Source organism: Esox lucius, chromosome 2 (genome assembly GCF_011004845.1).
Source record: "Esox lucius isolate fEsoLuc1 chromosome 2, fEsoLuc1.pri, whole genome shotgun sequence".
Lineage (NCBI taxonomy): Eukaryota > Metazoa > Chordata > Actinopteri > Esociformes > Esocidae > Esox > Esox lucius.
The window spans coordinates 24,987,938-25,008,716 of NC_047570.1; the positions used below are offsets into that span (position 1 = coordinate 24,987,938).

Genomic DNA, 20,779 nt, shown 5'->3' on the forward strand with positions numbered 1-20,779 from the left:
CAATATCTAACAACCAGTCCAATACATTTCATATTCAACTTAATATCCAAATTAGGGTCATCATTAAGTCAGTTCATTTAACTCAATATGTCTCCACATCGACAATTAAACTACTTTGAGTTAATGACCTTGCAGAAATTAGAAACCCTATTGCTAGTTCCATAGGACAATAACCCCCAATCACTGCGGAGCAGGGCTCAGTCATTAAATACAGGTGGTGAAAATCTTCAATAACATCAAGGAATTAGTTTAGTGTCTGAGTGTCATCACCTGCAGGTCGTTCTGTGGGTTCCAGTCTGAGTCAAAGATGATGCAGGTGTCAGCGGCAGTCAGGTTGATGCCCAGGCCTCCAGCCCGGGTACACAGCAGGAACACGAAGCGGTCCGAGTCCGGCTTACTGAAGCGATCTATGGCCGCCTGGCGCATGTTCCCTCTAACTCTGCCATCAATACGCTCATACAGGTACCTGGGACACAGGAGCAGGTCGTTAACAGACACGTTCCCAGGGACCGCACTGGTCGACACTTACATCCAGTACCACAGGATTCATTTGTACAGGAGCTTGTATAACATTGACAAGAAGAGATTTGGTGACTTCCTATTTTACACTATAACACTGGTCTGGGTCCCTTCTCCTTACCACCTACTTCCCTGTCTCTAGGTTCCCCTCTCTCTCTCTCTCTCTCTCTCTCTCACTGGCAGAGAATAAGGTGGTTAAACTCCCTGATCACATACAGGCTCTTTCCCAGGAGTCCTGGCATCACCCCCTCCCCCCTTTTCTCTCCCCTCAATGCCCTCTCACACCTTAACTCCCCTCTTTTGCCTCCCATCCACACATTGACCTACTTCACCCCCACCAACCAACCCCCCACCCACAGAGAACTCACTCTCTCTCTCCCTCGCTCTCTCTCTGTCTCTCTGATGTGAGATCGCCCAAGGGGGTCTGTGACCTGTCGATGAACCCTGACTAAGCCTTGCCTAGCTACTGAGCTGAGGGCAGCGCCTACGTCTTGTGTGTTTACACTGGTTCAGCCTTGTTCTTAGTGTCAGAGAGAAGCAAGGAGGGTAGAGAAACCCAGGAGGGTAGAGGAGGGAGAGACCACACAAGGCCAAGCCAGTCAGCCTCCTTTCGCAGCTCACATGGCTACTGAGATAATAGTCTTTTCATTTACCGTGGAAACAGGAAGCTCATTAAGGCAGGAGATTAAGACCTTGAATCAGGGGGTCTTGGTACAGTCTTCTGCTGCTGTCACACAGTCTAGATTATTTCCAGCCCTGGACTCTAGATAACATTAAGGAGCGATGAGCATGGTGGGCTTTAAATGGCTCATTCTCTGTCAGGCACTGGTTAGAGAGAGACTAACGCTAGGAGATTTAGCATTTCTCTGTTATCACATTCAATTTTATAAGGGAAAATTGCTGGAATGATTCAGTTCTTGCTGCACTGCAGACTGTTGGGTAGCTAACACAAGATAATCTTAAAACATTTCTCTTAAAAAAGAAATGGAGCTAAAAAAAGGGAAATTAAGTCTGTTAGGCTAAAACCTAAAGCATCATTCCTGTCTTTTTCCAGATCATCCTAGCTATACCTTAAAGCTTAAACTGCAGAAGAGGTTTTCAACATTCAACACAAAGTAATGAACACTATGTCATCTCAAACTAGCTGATCTTACTATAACTAAGGAAAAACAACACGTATTTCCAGGCTTCTAGTTGAGTATAGCGCTTAAGAGCAGAGACAGAGGAGAGCAGTACCTTCTCTGAATGAGGTAGTCCTCCAGGATATCCAGGCAGCGGACCATCTGGGAGAAGATGAGAACCTTGTGTCCCCCGGCCTTCATTTTGGGCAGCAGTTTATCTATGAGGACCAGTTTACCAGCCGACTGCACCATGGCCTGTAGGTGGAAGTCAAAGGCAACCGGGCTGTAGACGTCCCGGAAGTCTTCCAGAATCTTCTCCTCAGCGCCTGGAGATCATCAACAAACGGTGTCAGTGACGGCATTAGCCTCTACAATTGTACAAGCAAGCAATACAAGACTAAATGGCACTGAATCTTGTAGTATGATACATTTACATCCAAGCCAGGCAAGACACGGTAGTGCATACATTATGAGTAGTGTTTCATACTGGCCCTGTGGGAATCCAAACATAACCCTGGAGATGCCCGATGCTCAACAAACCCAGCTACACAGAATACCAATGTGCACTAACCTGTACCTTCTGCATGTTCATAGACATCCAGGACAGATAAGAACAACAACTGAACCATGCAACAGATATTGTACAATACTGGACAAGAGAGAGGTCCACAGACAGAGGTGACGGTACAAGCAACTATAACCATGGGGACGGGCTACATGGATAACGACAAGTGACCATATCCTGAAGCCCTTAGCCCTCTTTATTTCCTATAAAGTCTTGGGGAAATGCTAAGCAACTCCTGCTGAAACCATTCCTGGAGTAGCAGGTCCAAGGTATTGTGACGAGCACTGTGACCCATGTAGAACTTTGTACAAATACGTCTCATAGCTTGCTATCGTCATGTAGAACGTGTTCCACGCCAGGGAAGCACATTCTAAAAGAGAAAACGCCATGGGGATAGCTTAAGAAACGCAGACAACTGCCTCTAACTTACAAATCAGGGTTGATGAAGAAACAGTGACAGGTACCATAATTACACTAGCCAGGTCAAAGACAATCTGTAATGCTTAAGTACAACACCCACTGACATTTTCACTTGATAAATTCCCCATTACTGGATAGATATTAGAAATTACAGCCACAGTAAATAGGGTAAATTGGAATACACATCATGGTTTGGCAGGGGTCAGTGCGAAAACTGATGAATGAAGGGATATAGTGAAATGGACAGTATGTGAGGTTTGGTTAGTCTGCCATCTGCTCCAGAGCCTCTCTGATCTACGAGTTCTAACAGCTCGGGGAATCGGGGGAGCTTCTCATTCTGCTCTGAGGATTCTATAAAGGAAATATTCTCTTTACTATCGGTATGTGCAGGAATGACTTGCATCAGCTTTTCCCATACTTCATACACCCCCTGCAGAATGGGTAGTGTACATACTGAATTTCATTGCCTGTTAGCTTTGATAAGGTAGGGCTGGCTGCAGTTAAATAATGGTGTGGACAAGTTAGCTAGGGTTAATTGGGGGTCAGGGGTCAATGGTGGTGTGTTCACTGACCTTTAATGAGGTAGGGGTGGTTGCAGCACTTCCTCAACTCCATCATAGTATTAACCAGGTTGGGGACGTTGGCCTGGCCAACTCCTTTAGATAGGAAGGAGAAGTTCTTTTCTAGGATGGCTCTGTAGTACTTCTTCTGGATGTTGGTCAGCTCCACCTGAGGACATCATATAGAAACCATGTCCACATTATAGTCCGGTCAAGCCCAGTCAAATGCTTGTGTCTCGGCACTTCAACGATGCAGTCGGAAGGTTAATATAACAATAAAACAAGAAGGAAAGTCCATACAGATAGAACTGACAATGACGAGGTATATATATATATATATATATATATATATATATATATATATATATATATATATATAAAAACACACCGATCAGCCATAACATTATGACCACCTGCCTAATATTGTGTAGGTCCCCCTTTTGCGGTCATAATGTTATGGCTGATCGGTGTATATATATACACTGACCTAAAGGATTATTAGGAACACCATACTAATACTGTGTTTGACCCCCTTTCGCCTTCAGAACTGCCTTAATTCTACGTGGCATTGATTCAACAAGGTGCTGAAAGCATTCTATAGAAATGTTGGCCCATATTGATAGGATAGCATCTTGCAGTTGATGGAGATTTGTGGGATGCACATCCAGGGCACGAAGCTCCCGTTCCACCACATCCCAAAGATGCTCTATTGGGTTGAGATCTGGTGACTGTGGGGGCCATTTCAGTACAGTGAACTCATTGTCATGTTCAAGAAACTAATTTGAAATGATTTGAGCTTTGTGACATGGTGCATTATCCTGCTGGAAGTAGCCATCAGAGGATGGGTACATGGTGGACATAATGGGATGGACATGGTAAGAAACAATGCTCAGGCAGGCCGTGGCATTTAAACGATTCCCAATTGGCACTAAGGGGCCTAAAGTGTGCCAAGAAAACATCCCCCACACCATTACACCACCACCACCAGCCTGCACAGTGGTAACAAGGCATGATGGATCCATGTTCTCATTCTGTTTACGCCAAATTCTGACTCTACCATCTGAATGTCTCAACAGAAATGGAGACTCATCAGACCAGGCAACATTCTTCCAGTCTTCAACTGTCCAATTTTGGCAAGCTCGTGCAAATTGTAGCCTCTTTTTCCTATTTATAGTGGAGATGAGTGGTACTGCTGATGGGCTGCTGTTGTAGCCCATCCGCCTAAAGGTTGTGCGTGTTGTGGCTTCACAAATGCTTTGCTGCATACCTCAGTTGTAACAAGTGGTTATTTCAGTCAAAGTTGCTCTTCTATCAGCTTGAATCAGTCGGCCCATTCTCCTCTTACACCTAGCATCAACAAGGCATTTTCGCCCACAGGACTGCCGCATACTGGATGTTTTTCCCTTTTCACACCATTCTTTGTAAACCCTAGAAATGGTTGTGCGTGAAAATCCCAGTAACTGAGCAGATTGTGAAATACTCAGACCGGCCCGTCTGGCACCAACAACCATGCCACGCTCAAAATTGCTTAAATCACCTTTCTTTCCCATTCTGACATTCAGTTTGGAGTTCAGGAGATTGTCTTGACCAGGACCACACCCCTAAATGCATTGAAGCAACTGCCATTTGATTGGTTGATTAGATAATTGCATTAATGAGAAATTGAACAGGTGTTCCTAATAATCCTTTAGGTGAGTGTGTATATATATATATATATATATAGTAAACAGGGTAGAGCATGCAGAACTCACCCACCCACCCCACCACACATACCTCAATAATGGTCTCCTCTTTAGGAGCCAGCTTCTTCTCAACGTCCTCCTTGAGACGACGCAGCATCATGGGCTTCAAGATGGCCTGCAACTTCTGGACCTGAAACACACATTAACATTGGTTACTATATGGAGACCAATCATCCACACACACATAAAGATACAGCTTAATATGTGACATGAGACACACAGGGAGAGATTGAAGATACAGGCCTTACACACACACACACACACACACACACAAACTCACAATCTTTGAGTTGCTGAAGGATTAGTGAGATTATAGGGTTTAACCATGGGGAAGTCAGTGGTCCTATCTTTGTAAAACCTGGTACATGTGGCAGTACAATATATGTGGGTCCAATAGGAAGATACAGTGACCTAAATAAAACAATACTAGAGTCCAGGGGTCTTCATATAACACATTACATCAGCATAATGCTATAACCATATAATATGCTATAATAACAACCATATGGAGGTACGTCCAAACTACGACTTCAGCACTGTGTCTGTTGTATATCAGAAGGACCTAGCTGGAGAGCTCAGAGATCCAAGTGTACCCACTGGACCTTTAGCTCCCGACACTGACACACTGTTCAAACACCAGGTGGGGTGAGTGTCCCTTCTGAAACAGCTACACTGTCCTAATAATCCCATCCATTGTGATGGGTTGATGGTGGAGGACACGTTGTCCAGGGAGCACAAAGGGACATAGCACACCGTTTATCTCACACAACAACAACCCAATGGAATCACATTCTCCCGGCGACACAGACGCACGTCAAACGAACTCAACAACATCATACAGTCAAACAGCCTGACCTGTTCCTCTGTCTTAAGGTCTCCAAACTCCTGCATGAAGGTGTTCTCTGAAGGGAAGCGCTGAGGCTCCAAGAAGTGCAGCAGGCTGAAGAGCTCCTCCACCGTGTTCTGCAGGGGGGTCCCTGTCAAAAGAACTTTGTGTTCCTGCAGAGAAGGATATCAAGAGGGGACACAGAAACAATAAGGATAGAAACAGCCTCTGGGACGTAGTGTTGCTTACGATAGGCGCACTGTTTCTCTACACTCCCAAACGCAACACTTAAAGACCCACTAGGTGAGTTGTGTACTATGCTTTGTGCAGTTCATACCAGATTCATGAGCTTGAATCCCTCCAACAGTTTGCAGTTTTTGTTCTTGAGGCGATGAGCCTCGTCGATGATGATGCAACGCCACTCGATAGCGTTGAGTTCGGGACACCCGCCCAGGATCATCTCAAAGGTGGTGATGACAGCATGGAACTTGTAGGCGTCCCGGACCACACGGCCCTGGTGGGAAACAGGCACACATTACAAGTCAGTCTATTCATTGAGTCCTTCGAATTCTCTGTATCATGACTTCTAAAGACATCAATGGTGTACATCCCTGGGGACAAGCAAATATGAATACGGCCTTTGAGGAATATTTCATTGAAATCTAGTGAGAATATGGGTCTTGTTCCTTATGTGCTACAGTATGAGCTCTAGGGCGATGCAGTGACATCACATCCCTCCAGTGAGATTTCCTGGTCGCGGCTCCTCCTACCCCATTAATTCCTTCCCCTCCTCCTAGTCACATCAGCATACCAATCTCGTAACTGCTGTCTGTCATGGCAGTGTGCCTACCACCAAAGCAGAAGCCAAAGCCCAGGGCTACCGTCAGACATGGCTCCCTGCAGACCCTACTTGACATTAAATTGAGTCCTGATTTCTCTATGGCCTTTGACAAATCTCACTTTGGAGTATCTCTGATATTATTTCACTAATCTCTGATCCATAACAGAAGAAAGTGTCATCACTTAAAAGTAACAAAGACACCAGGTCTTTAACAGCTAATGATAAGTGCATCTCATTATTTTCTCCATTATTATATTAGTCATTAGGGGGCTACCAGCATGTTTCTCCTGCAGGTTTCTTGCCAACCACAACTTCCCCTCATCAGATGACAACTTTGTATTTAATGTGAAAGGGCTTTCTGATGAGGACAGTCATAATGTCATCTGGTAGGGCTAACATGTGTCAACTACCATAATGCCTTCTGGTACCGCTAACATGTGCCAGCTGTCATGGTGTCATCTGGTAGAGCTGGCAAATAACAGCTGTCATTATGTCATCTGGTAGGGGTAGCTAGCATGAGACAGCTGTCATTATGTCATCTGGTAAGGTAAACATGTGACAGCTGTCATTATGCCATCTGGTAGTGCTATCACGTAACAGCTATCATTATGTCATCTGGAAGAGCTAGCATGCGTCAGCCGTCATTATATCATCTGGAAGAGCTAGCATGCGTCAGTCGTCATTATGTCATCTGGTAGAGTTAGCATGTGTCAGACGTCATTATGTCATCTGGTAGAGCTAGCATGTGTCAGCTGTCATTATGTCATCTGGTAAAGCTAGCATGTGTCAGACGTCATTATGTCATCTGGTAGAGCTAGCATGTGTCAGCTGTCATTATGTCATCTGGTAAAGCTAGCATGTGTCAGACGTCATTATGTCATCTGGTAGAGCTAGCATGTGTCAGACGTCATTATGTCATCTGGTAGAGCTAGCATGTGTCAGCTGTCATTATGTCATCTGGTAAAGCTAGCATGCGTCAGCCGTCATTATGTCATCTAGTTGATCTAGCATGTGTCAGACGTCATTATGTCATCTGGTAAAGCTAGCATGTGTCAGACGTCATTATGTCATCTGGTAGAGCTAGCATGTGTCAGCTGTCATTATGTCATCTGGTAAAGCTAGCATGCGTCAGCCGTCATTATATCATCTGGTAGAGCTAGCATGCGTCAGCCGTCATTATGTCATCTGGTAGATCTAGCATGTGTCAGACGTCTTTATGTCATCTGGTAGAGCTAGCATGTGTCAGCCGTCATTATGTCATCTGGTAGAGCTAGCATGTGTCAGCCGTCATTATGTCATCTGGTAGAGCTAGCATATGTCAGCCGTCATTATGTCATCTGGTAGAGCTAGCATGTGTCAGCCGTCATTATGTCATCTGGTAGAGCTAGCATGTGTCAGCCGTCATTATGTCATCTGGTAGAGCAAGCATATGACAGCCATCATTATGTAATCTGGTAGAGCTAGCTAGCGGCAGCTCTGTTGCCTTTTACCTGTGTATCTCTGAAGTACATCTCGTACTGCTGCAACATCTGCCGGCTGACCACGGAACCATGGTAGACTATGACGTTGAGATAGGTCCAAGTTCTGAACTCCCTCTCCCAATTCGCTATGGTGGAGAGGGGGGCGATGATGAGGAAGGGTCCCCGGATACCCACACGCCAGATCTCCTCCAGAAACGTGATAGACTGGATGGTCTTCCCCAGACCCATTTCATCAGCCAGGATACAGTTCCGTCTGACAGGGAGGGGGAGAGACACATACACGGGAAGAGAGCTTGAACACTGCAGTTCTGAACATTTATCAGAGTGCTTGTGGTCTGATGTTCATTCTAAGCTAACCTCTTTCCTGCAGTCTGCGGGATGCAGACAAATCATTCAACATCTGGTTGTCCAGAAGGGGGGGGGGGGGGGGGGGTTTAGAGTTTTGACATTAATTGCAATGAGCAGATCCTCCCACTAACCTTCACTATTTTCTTTAAACTTAAGAGCAGTCAAATACAGTTACTGGCAGAAGTAGCACAGCCTACACAAAGACGCTTTAGGAAGTTGCTTCTCTGGCACTTTCTCTGTCTCCTTCCCTCTCTCACCAGCAGCGCAGGGAAGAGGTGCAGGATGTTGAGGATGTTGGTGGAACAGTGAACAGCTATGTGGGCCATTCCACCAGCCTCAAAGGCACACAGGCTAATAATGTTAACTCAGCCATATCACTACATGGCATGCCGCAAAAACCCAACACAGGAACAACATCGAGACTTCGATACTGCCTTTATGCAGACTCCATAACAACCAAGACAACACCTATGATGTAAATGCCCTCTCCGAGAACCATTTTCAAATGAAAGCATCCAGTCAACCTTTGATTATTTTCATATAGCCAGTGTAATGCAGTCCAAGGTGTCCCAGTAATCATTTAGCAAGTTCATGCTGTTGTGTTCAGCCCTTTCAAACAATATAAATCACATTCTCTTCAGAGTTTCCATGCTAAACCAAGCAAAAGCACAGACAGACGTGTGTCCCACTGTCTCTGCCTGGGCAAGTGTGTGGACTCTGGCATGGGTATGTGTACTGAATGGCTGTCGGCTCATCGCTTCACTGGCCCCTCTTCTGTACTACTGAGAATCTGACAGCCCAGCCCTTGTCTCTCTGTCTGGCAGACAGCACGCTACAACCACAGTCCTGAAGCCCAGGACCTGGAGTCTGAACTGTCCCAGGGATACTGCCTTGCCAGAGGGAATACTCTCAGGTCAGTAAAAACAAGGTTATGACTGGAGAGCAGGCTGCCGTGTGTGTATGTGTGCGTGTGTGTGTAGTGCCTTAGGTGCTGTTGAACTCTTGTGAGACAATGTTTGTGCGTATGTGTTTGTATGCCAGGGCTGGGATCAATTCATCATTTTAGAATTGACTCCCATAGAAATCTGAATTGGCCACACCCTACATAGACGGAGGATATGACTTTGAGTGACAAGTGGTATTATTTAATTCAGCTTGTATTCTAAAGCCATAATGCACAATTGGTGCCAAGATGTACTTCTAGGAAATAATGTATGTAAACTAGTGATCATCCTAATTACAACCCACCAAAATAAACAATGCTTTCACATTTACATTCTCACAAACAATACAAATGTCAACAACACATTTAAACGTGATTGTTAGGGAAATTGCTCTGTCACTAGTCATTAGCCTAGCCTAGCCTTGTTTAAATCTTTCTAGCTAAAACTCTAGCCTTAGCTGCTTAAAAGGCAGCTAAGGTAATGACAGAGACAATTGGGCCCAAGAGTTCTTGCATTCAAAGACCTGATAGTGAATTAGAGGTGGAGGAAGAGTCTGGGGAGAGGTAAGTCTGGGCATCTCTGCTTAGACTGCTGCCCCTGCGACCCGGCCCCGGATGAAGTGGATGGATCTATGTATGTATGTATGTATGGATGTATGTATGGATGGATGTATGTATGTATGTATGGATGTATGTATGTATGTATGTATGTATGTATGTATGTATGTATGTATTTGTGTCAGATCTCTAAGGTTTTTGTGACATGCAGCAATTTTGTGATGATTTTCAAAATGTGAATTGACCTTCAAATCTACAGTACGAAATAAAGAATTGTCTGTCACCCAACAAACCTAAGGGAAGAAGTCGGAAGGACTGACGGAAAGACCTTTGTGAGGACAGACTGAATTACTTCTAAATGCTTGTGGAGACATTTTGATGCTGTTCTTTACTTTCTCAACCTTAGTGTTAACCTGCGGATATTCCCAAAACAGGTTTTGTCTCCCTGGTGTGTGCATAGGAGTGTGAATATAGGTGTGGTGTGTTTTTTGTGTATGTGATCTATTGCCGTGGGGGGCTTTACTGACCTGTTGTACCAATTGAAGAGGAGCCAGTTGACTCCCTCCAGTTGGTAGTCCCTGAGGCCATTACCATTCCTGTACTCCCTCGATTGATCCCTCTTCTTCCACAGGCTGGCTGGGGGACGCTCCTGAAGAGGGGGACAGAAAATTTGAGGTCTTGCGTTTGAGAGAGGCCACTAAAAGCAGTCCTCACATGGATGACTGGCTTTAAGCCTCTGCACTCAAATGAAATAGAAACTACATGACCTGAAATTAGTTGGAAACTGAGCTGCACTTCCTAACCTTCGGCAAAATAACCACATATATCTAGTACAGTAAGTAAAAAACCTGCAGAAAGATGTGTAACATGTTGTTACATAAAACAATAATCAGATAAACCTAATTTTAAATACATCCTATGATAATCTGATTGGTTATTTACCTTTTGTACTTCAACTACTTGCACAACACTATACACAGTCGATAATCATTTGAAATGCCTCTGTTTTTGTGAACAATTTATAAGTGTTTACCATTCTTTGTTTATTTTTTACTTTCACAGCAAGCATTGAATCATGCAGGCAGTGGAACAATGAAGCTCCCAGGAGGGGGAACTTCATAGTTTTAGAGCAAAAGACACCACCCAAATCCCTTGCTTCCATCGAGGAAAGGATGATCGATAGATTGAGGCATAGAGAGTTAGGCTTTGGCAATGTAAACATTTCCGGTGCCAATAAAGGGTGAGAGTGAGAGAGACAGGAAAAGATAAGCGAGGGGCAGATAAGAAAGAGGAGGTTGAACAGAGGACCTTACCATCCTGCGAGAGTCTGGCCTCACTGCCTGCAGCTGCTCAAACTCCTCTATTTTACTCTGATCAACATCCCCCTTCAGTTCCCACGTACTGTCCTCGTAGGGCAGGGAGCACCACTTCACCAGGTAGTACACCACCTGCTGAGGAGAAGAGGGACAGGGGAGGGTGAAAGGGATGAGGAGAGACAGAGGGGAGGGTGAAGGGGATGAGGAGAGACAGAGGGGAGGGTGAAGGGGGTGGAGGGGGAGAGAAAGACGTGAGTTAACACTCAAAGATGCCTCAGCGGTGAGCAGAAACACGGTCTGGCAAACCAAACAAGACAACCACCAGGTCCACCTGCTTTATAACCGTACCTCGTGGAAACAGGCAGAAGAGGAACTCACACATGCGTGCACACAATCTGCCTTCGTCTCTCTCTTTCTCACGCCTTTCAACAGAAGGTGGGCTAATCGTCTCTCCGTTTAAGGTCATTTATTGTGAGCAGAAGAGGCCCCCCTCCTCCCTGACTCTTACCTCTCCACTGTCCTTGTCTTCACAATAGGACACCTCCAGTACTCTGTCTACCTCCACATAGTCAGGGTTAAAGGGATCCTCTTCCATCTGAAATCACACAAGAAGACCCAGTCAGCCCGACTAAACGCCCCCACACCATCTGGCTTCAGGAGGGGAAATACTCTCTGTATGACTACATGAGTGGGTGGAATGGATGAACATGTCATGGACTGAAGCACAGAGATGCATGCAAAGACATTGGGGGCAAAATAGGAAAACAGCCACATCGGCAAACACACACACACACACACACACACAGCCACACGTGCACACACACAAACTGCTGTGAAAGGGTCATACATCGGCGAAGAAGTGGGCCCTCTGTGCCTGTTTAATCTTGAAGCGTTTGATCTTCTGCTGAATTCTCTTGTCCTTCTCCAGCTGCTGCTCCGTGGCCCACTCACAGTGGAGGTAGGAGCTGGGAGAGATGAAGAAATCTGTCAATCCTCACAAATGGAAGAGCTGCCTAATGGGGTACAATACTCCGCTTTTCAGATTTTACCACCCGAAAGAGAATTGTGTAAAACAAATTGAGCGATTGAGCAATATTATGTTGACTTTCCGTGACTGTTTGATTTTTTGACTGGATGTTTGTTTAGATTATTAGCAAACAGTTGTGTGTCTCGCCATTGGGGAACTCTTCCTGTGACTAGACTGCTTTCTCTTTTCTCTTCATGTAGTTTCTGTGTCAGTGGGTTTACTCCCCATCGATATATTAACTTCAACACATTTTAAAATGCACTATTTCTGACTATTCCAGGCATGGTTTTAACGCATCCTGTCACACTTTCACCAGTCGTCCAGGTAAAATGTGGTTTGCAAAGATAACTGTGTGAACACTCAGTTTAGAGTTTGAAATGAACTGGTGAAGGGGCAATTGGTTGACAAATGGATTATCCACTTCTAAAATAAAGCCAAATGATGGCAAAGAGAAGTACATTTTCAGGTGGCTTGAGCCTCGCTAGTTTAACATACTGCATTTTGCTCTTTTTTTCCTGCTGACTAAGATCCTTTCAAAATTTGCATTCAATTATCTTAGCTGGAATTGAAATAATGCCTTACTAGTTTTTGTATTTCACAAAGAATTCCTCCACTTCCACAATGACTCCTGGAGAGACCTAGAAGAGGAAACAATATTTGAAAAGGGAATACAGACTGAAAGCTGCAGAAGGTAAGTTGAAAACATTACTGTACTACTACTAAGAACATTTTGACTGAACGTGGCATGAAAGATGATGTGACTCTAATCATACCTCGTTCTTGACTATCCGTGATGACAGAATCTTGTCAACAACAGCAGCGTCCTCTTCACTGGGGTTTTCCTTCAGCAATAAATAAAACACTTTAACATCCCCGTGTGCAGCCTTCAAACGCCACATACCGGTTACACAGATTCTCAATAAAGAACCAGAACACAGGACAGGGTTCTCAGGACAAAACACACAAAAGTCACACACACCTGCGCCACCGCCACCTTTCCCCCACTAAACATAGTCTTAACCAGGGGCGTGTCACCCATATGTGGAATGAGCTTGACCCCTGTGGCCTCGATATACAGTACATAATCTTTCTGGGCAACGCGTGGCTTTTAAAATGGCTTGAATATTCATTATGATTATATGTTGTGGTGATCGTAGCATTTTCCAGTTCCGGAAGTGTAGTATGTCAGCATCTGATATCAGTGTCTCCTCACCACAAACAGCTGCATTGCGGGTGCTTTGCGTGCTGCAGTACTGTTGGTCTTCTTGGCTTTAACAATGACCTTCCCCTCGTCATCAGACACCCTGGACTCGCCTTCCTCGGCGTACTTCTTCCTCTTTACCTGGCGGTTGGACCGGCGCTTCTGGGGGAGGGGCAGAGGGGACAGGTTTGGAATGACTGGGGCGAGGTACCCCGTCTACACACCAGAACAGCCCAAATGACACATTTCAAAACATTCCAAATGTTTTATGGGGGTTTTATCCAGCCGTCATAAGTCTTCTATCAATACGTGTGTGTGTGTGTGTGCGTGCGTGCAGTGGGACGTACGCACACTGGAGTAATATGGGACATTGAGGTATGCGTAGTGTTTGTAGTTCCATCAGATAGACCCTGCCAAATCCACCGTTTAATGAATAACATTCAGTTCAAAGTAATGAGGTGTCAGTGGAGGAGAGCAGTCGGTGCTGACCCTGAAAGACCTGTCCTAGGGTGAGACCTGTCCTAGGGTGAGACCTGTCCTAGGGTGAGACCTGTCCTAGGATGAGACCTGTCCTAGGGTGAGACCTGTCCTAGGGTGAGACCTGTCCTAGGGTGACCGTGCTGTTGATCTTCTCTGCTAACGTTAACGCCAACAGTTCCCCAGACAGGACCGAAGGATCACGCTGACTGAGTCAGAGGGGAAGGGTGAACTCACTAAAACACAGGAAGCGGGCGAGACAGAAGTAGTCCCCACCCACTACCTACAGTCAGTTGCGACAGGGCCAGTAGTCCTTCACTCCGCTCCATTGTCTATGGTAAAAACTGTGTTCATGGAATAGCCTGATAATCCCTAGATATTGAATGTCAGCTCCACCAACAACTGCCATACACCGAACCAACCAGGCCCTGACCTCCAAACTGGGACTCCACCAGCAGCAGCACCAGCAACGAGGCAGAGGCCAAGGACAGGGCCTCCCTATGGCAATAACTATCACAACACAATGTGATAACATAAGAGAATGATAACATGGTAACATCTAAGAATTAAGCTATTAACAGCACAGAGAACCCTCTAGCTTATATAACATGGTAAAGTACTAAAGATGAGAAGGCACAAAACATTACATTGAATTGCTTTATTTATTTATTTTTTCTACAAATGATTAATATATATTTTTATAAAAAGTACCTAATTTATTAACTACCATGAAATTAATGCAAATTGACTACAGATCTGACTTGCTGTTCAAAATAGTGCAAGCAGGGAGGGACTCCATGCCTTTAACCTGAAGGGTTCTGTATGCTGCAGATAGGAGCCTTGGGGAGGGACTACCTGCCTTGAACCATAAGGGATCTGTATACTGCAGAGTGGAGACAGGAGGAAGGACTCCCTGCCTTGAACCATAAGGGTTCTGTGTACTGCAGAGTGGAGACAGGAGGAAGGACTCCCTGCCTTGAACCATAAGGGATCTGTGTACTGCAGAGTGGAGCCTGGGGGAGGGACGCCATGCCTTTAACCATAAGGGTTCCGTGTACCACAGGGTGGAGCTTGGGGGAGGGACACCATGCCTTTAACCTGAAGGGCTCTGTATACTACAGAGTGGAGACAGGGGGAGGGACTCAATGCCTTGAACCATAAGGGTTCTGTATACTACAGAGTGGAGACAGGGGGAGGGACTCAATGCCTTGAACCATAAGGGTTCTGTATACTACAGAGTGGAGACAGGGGGAGGGACTCAATGCCTTGAACCATAAGGGTTCTGTGTACTACAGAGTGGAGACAGGGGGAGGGACTCAATGCCTTGAACCATAAGGGTTCTGTGTACTACAGAGTGGAGCCTGGGGGAGGGACTCACCGAGTCATCGTCTTTAGAGAATCTTCGAGGCGGAGGTTCGTCATCAGACCCATCCTCTGACGATTCGGTCTTCCGCTTCTTCTTCCCTCCAAATTTAATGACAATTTTCCTGAAATGGAGAAAAACAGGACAAACAGTCAGCATTAGTGGGTTTGGCCTCCATTTTCTCATCTTTTCTTCTGCTTTGTCTCATGAAAACTGTCTCTGAATAATTGATTAATGATTACATAGATATTGTCCTTGTTGTGCAAAACAAATGACCTCAGGAGCATGTGCTGTGTGGTGCTGTCTGGTGTTCACTCTCTTTTTTTAAAACAAAAATATGTTCTAATTAAATTGAATAACTATTTCTATATTATTACCAGTCTAGCTCTGTTTATTGTGGCCTACATAAAGGGATTATGTTACTGTTTCCATGGTTTCTTAATATCTTATTAAATGGACTTTCATAACCTAGAGACAACAAGAATCACATGACATGACAGCAGATTCAGTGGGATATGATACATTTACATTATAGCAGGTCAAACGGTCATTTTCATGGGAGGAAAGCTGCTATCTACTAGCACAATGTATTTCACTAAGTTCTATTACATAAAAATAGAAGTTCTTATCAACATGACAGACAGGACTTCAACTGCTCCATTTGTCAAGCTCTTGATTGGATCAAAACAGAGATATGGATAGTGACTGAGCCTCCTCCCTCTCCAACTGTCTCTAACCCTCTTCCTTTCTGTGTCACTCTTTCTCAAGCTCTCTCTCCCTGTCTGTCAGTCTCTCTCGCACTTTTTAGCTCTCTATGTATGTCTTGGTCTTTATCGCTCTAACTCTGTCCCTTGCCCTCTTACTCTCTCATTTCCTCCCCTCTCTAAATCAGAATGTCTCTCTCCTTCCCCCTGTTTTCCTCTTATAAGCTCCATGGTAAAACAAGAAATGTACACATTGACCAAATACACCACATCTGCTAGGCAAACATAGAGCACTGCTTCTGAATCCAACAGGTTCATAAATTCATGCAAATACAACCGTTGTGTCTCTACCCCATCCCAAAAAATTGCTAACTAACAACAGGAAAGGAAAACACAGGGCAGTGATCAATACAAATGGAACACCCACCTCATTGTCCATTACAATGAAGTGAAGAAGGGGACTGTGACACACGATAATGCAGACCCCATGGCCCGATGCTGACGGAAAATACAGTGATTGGCCAGATGGTGGCACAATCAATGAGTAATTAGGAATGAGTGGGCGTAGTCTACAGCCAATACACCATGGCTAAGGGGTGTTTTTATGCATGACAACACGGCGGGCCTTGGTATGGCTCTTCACATCGGTATATTAGCCACATAACCAGGAACTTCAGAGATGCCTGATTGCTATTATAAACCGGTTACCAACACACAGCAGGAAAAGGTATTGTGTCAAACCTGTGTTATACAGTCTCATATCATAGCTTCCCTCCAATCAGCATTCAGGGTTTGAAAAACGTGGTCTATTATCAGGGATTGCAAGGTCATCCAAACCATTGTTTTAACAAACAAGTTATTATTTTAGGAGTACCTGAAAGAGAATGGCTGCTACGAACCAAACAGCACTCACGTGCGTAAATGCACACAAAATCAGTCAAGGGTACCCACATTGTACCAGTACGCAAACGCTGTTAATATGTCAATATGCAAGAGCATTCACACTGGCCAAACAACAAACACCGTGTTCATACATTTGGAACACACGCACAGGGATGTCAGACATCTTGGCAATTACTACATAACACTGATTGGCCCAAGGAAATGTGTTACACTCAATAGCAATGAGCCAAAGTGGGTGCATCACTGTGGTGAGGTGCTCACTGCGAAATCTTCGGTCTAGATGTGCTCTGTCAACTGTGTGTTTGTTCTCTTGGTGAGGGAACAGGGAGCCGGTCCTCCATTCAGAACAGGTGCAGAGAGGTTGGGTGTAAAGTGCTCCAAACACACGATATACGCTGAGATCAAGCAGACATCATCAAGCGGCAGCTCCCTCCTGGGACAGTGCTCCTGTCTCCTCTGTGTTACTCATCCTCCCTACCTCATTCCCTGTGTCCCGGTCTTACCCGCCCCATCCCACCTCACAGCCAAGGGCACAACAGGCTTTCCAGCTGTTGACCCGGCCATACAGGCAGAACAGCCAGTAAGTATGACTCTTAGGTCACACAAACATTAACCAGGCGCACACACCGAACGGCATGTCATGACATGGCCAGCCTGTCTCGGGTGAGGGAACCTACTGGAGCGGCCGTTCTTCTGTTCAACCAATGAAATAAATGCAAGGGCGGAGTTAAAGGTTCATCATCTCCCTCGAACTCCCTGATGGACTGTCAAAGTGCACAGCTCACTCATGAGGAACATTGAGGTGGGGCTATAACAAGGCATCCATATTGTATGTCACATGGTCATACAGATCCTCAGCACTGAAACACTAGAAAGAGCTGGTGGAATAATGAAACCCAACAGAAAGTAACAATTGTGATATATGGCATTACTCTATGTGATACTTTGGAGTCTTGGTTTCAAAAATCATACCTTCTCTGCCATCTCTACAATGACCTGAGGTAAAAGCATGCAGCCCGTGTTCCTGTTTTGATAAAATTAGCCAGCATCATAATGTAATGGATTTCTGTGTCAAACTGCGTCAGCTATCGTTAACAGTAACGCCGTTCCAAACTAGTGGCTGAGATTACACAAGCTCTAAAGGATCAATGGATACAAGGCCAAAACACCTAAAACACTACGTGGTATAGACAAGGTAATCTTAAGGGGTTGTATGGGGAGCTGTGTCTTCGCAGATAATCTGCCTAGATCAGTCATAGTCATCGCATGAGATGCATGTATCCAGCAGCAATTCAGTCATCTACCCAATTAGAACAGGCACTCAACCAGCCACCTACCCAGTTAAAGCAGGCATTCAAGAAATTATCTACCCAGATAGAACAGTCATCCAGCCAGTCATCTAACCAGTTAATGCAGGCATTCAATAAATCATCTACCCATTTAAAACAGCCATTCAGTCAGTCACCTACCCAAATAAAACAGCCATTAAGCCAGTCATCTACCCACTTAAAACAGCCATTAAGCCATTCATCTACCCATTTAAAACAAGCATTCAGCAAGTCACCTACCCAGTTAGAACAGCCATTCATCTACCCAGTAAAAAGCAGATATTCAGCCAGTTATATACCCAATAAGAACAGACATTCAGCCAGCCTATCAGTTAGAGCAGCCATTCAGCCAGTCAGCCTTCTATCCAGTTAGAGCAGCTACTAAGGCTATGATACACAGCACCATCTGGACACGTCCCACTAGATCAAGACAGATTTAGGATGTGGTGCTTTAGACAGACCCAGAGAGAGACGGCGTAAGAAAGACTGCAAAACCCACACACACACAACCACAATTATCAATAACACATAACCATGCATTTGTGTTTACACTCCAACAATGTATCTGTGAAGTGGCAGGTTTCTCTCCCTGTCTCTCGAACATGTTGTGTTGTTGTTGTTTGGACATAAGCCCATCTTTCTCGCTTTACTCCTCCGGATGATATTACACTTCCATAATCCTCTCCACAATGAAACTTTGAGGTTGCCTGGCAACACGCCCCAGGGAATAGCCTATCGTTGGCAGCGTGGGCGGTGGCTGTAACATCACTTCCTGTGAATGCCACCGGACAATGTGTTACTCTGCTGTTTAGTGAGCAGCTGGGGGAATGTCAGGCCTAATATCCACCTTCAGATAGAATCAGGGACTTACAACACAATGTTCTTCTGAACACATTAAGGACTGGACTCGAATACTACTTTATCATACCACCTTATCGACAGATAATAACAACATTAGCAATAACAACACCATCTGGTCGGCTGTTATGATATAGAACAGAGTAAAAACACCTCCCCTTCAATCACCATATCTACAACCCAATCTCCAAATAAAACCTTTCTGCTTGGCAGATCTGCTGCAACAGAATTATGGCATGGCTTGACGTTTTAATTACACCATGTCGTAGCATATCTGTCATTTCCTCCTGGCTTGACGTTTTAATTACGCCGTATAGCGGGGCATCTTGAGTCTACATTCAAACCAAAATGGGTTTAGAAATACAATTGAACGGATATGTTTAGGTATTGATTCTGAATGGTTAGGTTCAGGGTTAAGGTCAGGAAGGGCCTTACAACAGTGAAATACATGGAGATGTACATTAAAATAAATTCATTTAAGAGAGTTGAGAGAAAGGATTTTATAGGTGGGCAGACGTGCAGGCTTCAGACAGTGTTGGTTTAGCAGGCAGGATAGGAGAACAGGAGAAGAAACACACAGAGTTCATCACACATAACATCAGACAACTGACTGGCCCACCCACACTTAACTAGTAATAGACCACCACTGTTGTGGTGTCCATTTGGTATCATAGTAAATACCCACACAAGGACAAACAGGCATAATGACAGACCAATACCACTGTCAACCGCACTGGAACATGTACACTGCAGGCCAATACAGGGGAAGCAGCTCTGCTGTCTCATGTCCATCTGTCTTCTATTTAGAAGGTGACTTGCTCTAAATAGAACATTTTTACTAACAGTACTGACTCTAGTTCTCATGTCGTCTCATCTCCCCTGTCCTCTCCCTTCCTCTGTCCTTCCTCTCCCATCTTGTCGTCTGTCGTCTTCTCTCCCCTGTCCCCTGTCCTCTCACCTGTGCTCTCCTCTGTCCTCCCTTCTACCCCCTGGCCGGTGGGTGAGTAACACTACCCTCCCTACAAGAGGCTGGAGCTCTAGTTCTGGCAGTGGCCCTGTTTGGCTCCCATGAGCAGATCCCCATCCTTGCCTAATAACCCAGCATTCTCCTCTTCATGCCCAGCCCCCCCCAGTACTGTCTTGCCCTAGTTGGCACAAGGCCCGCCGTTCTGTATGGAGGGGGAACAGAGTGTGACGGCATTCTGAAGGCTTGAGGACACCGTGACGTGCTCCAGGCTCCCCGTGTGGAGTGGCTATTGACCTATGAGGACAGACTGGCTCACAACGCCCACTGTGTTTTGTGTGTTGGTCTTTGTAGTATTTCTGCAGCGTAGTATTGTGTCTGTTTAGTTTCTGTGGTGCACTATGTGTTTATGTACAATAGTGTAGTGTGTTTTAATGCGTGTGGCGCAGTGTTCATGCGTGTATTGAGGGTGTAGTGTTTTTGTAGTGTACTACGTGTTTCTGTAATATGGTGTAGTGTGTTTCATGTGTGTAGTGTTTGTGCTTTGTGTAGTGTGTAGCGTACTATGTGTGTGTTTTTATGCGTGTATTGTGTGTGTTGTATTTCTGTAGTATAGTGCAGTGTGTAAGCTTGTGCGTTTGGTCAAGTGTGTGTGTGTGTAGTGTGTAACAGTGTACCTATCCCGAGGGGATTACAGTGACAGTGGCGCTGTGG

General features: G+C 45.1%; 1 protein-coding gene across 9 annotated transcripts in view; it reads right to left on the reverse strand.

Moving 5' to 3' along the window:
• Nucleotides 1-20,779, reverse strand: part of chd9 (chromodomain helicase DNA binding protein 9) — an 85,771-nt gene that overhangs the window by 20,126 nt on the left and 44,866 nt on the right. For 8 of the 9 annotated variants that reach the window (XM_010892660.5, XM_010892659.5, XM_010892657.5 and 5 more), the window contains 15 exons: nt 15,324-15,432; nt 13,481-13,630; nt 13,041-13,109; nt 12,850-12,905; nt 12,088-12,205; nt 11,749-11,835; nt 11,238-11,375; nt 10,452-10,573; nt 8,085-8,328; nt 6,091-6,267; nt 5,783-5,926; nt 4,959-5,057; nt 3,198-3,354; nt 1,756-1,966; nt 271-466 (listed from right to left, as the gene is read on the reverse strand). In XM_010892660.5, coding sequence (XP_010890962.3) covers nt 271-466; nt 1,756-1,966; nt 3,198-3,354; nt 4,959-5,057; nt 5,783-5,926; nt 6,091-6,267; nt 8,085-8,328; nt 10,452-10,573; nt 11,238-11,375; nt 11,749-11,835; nt 12,088-12,205; nt 12,850-12,905; nt 13,041-13,109; nt 13,481-13,630; nt 15,324-15,432 — 2,077 coding nt within the window. The remainder of the gene's footprint in view (nt 1-270; nt 467-1,755; nt 1,967-3,197; nt 3,355-4,958; nt 5,058-5,782; nt 5,927-6,090; nt 6,268-8,084; nt 8,329-10,451; nt 10,574-11,237; nt 11,376-11,748; nt 11,836-12,087; nt 12,206-12,849; nt 12,906-13,040; nt 13,110-13,480; nt 13,631-15,323; nt 15,433-20,779) is intronic. The other variant, XM_034297660.1, reaches the window with a different exon arrangement.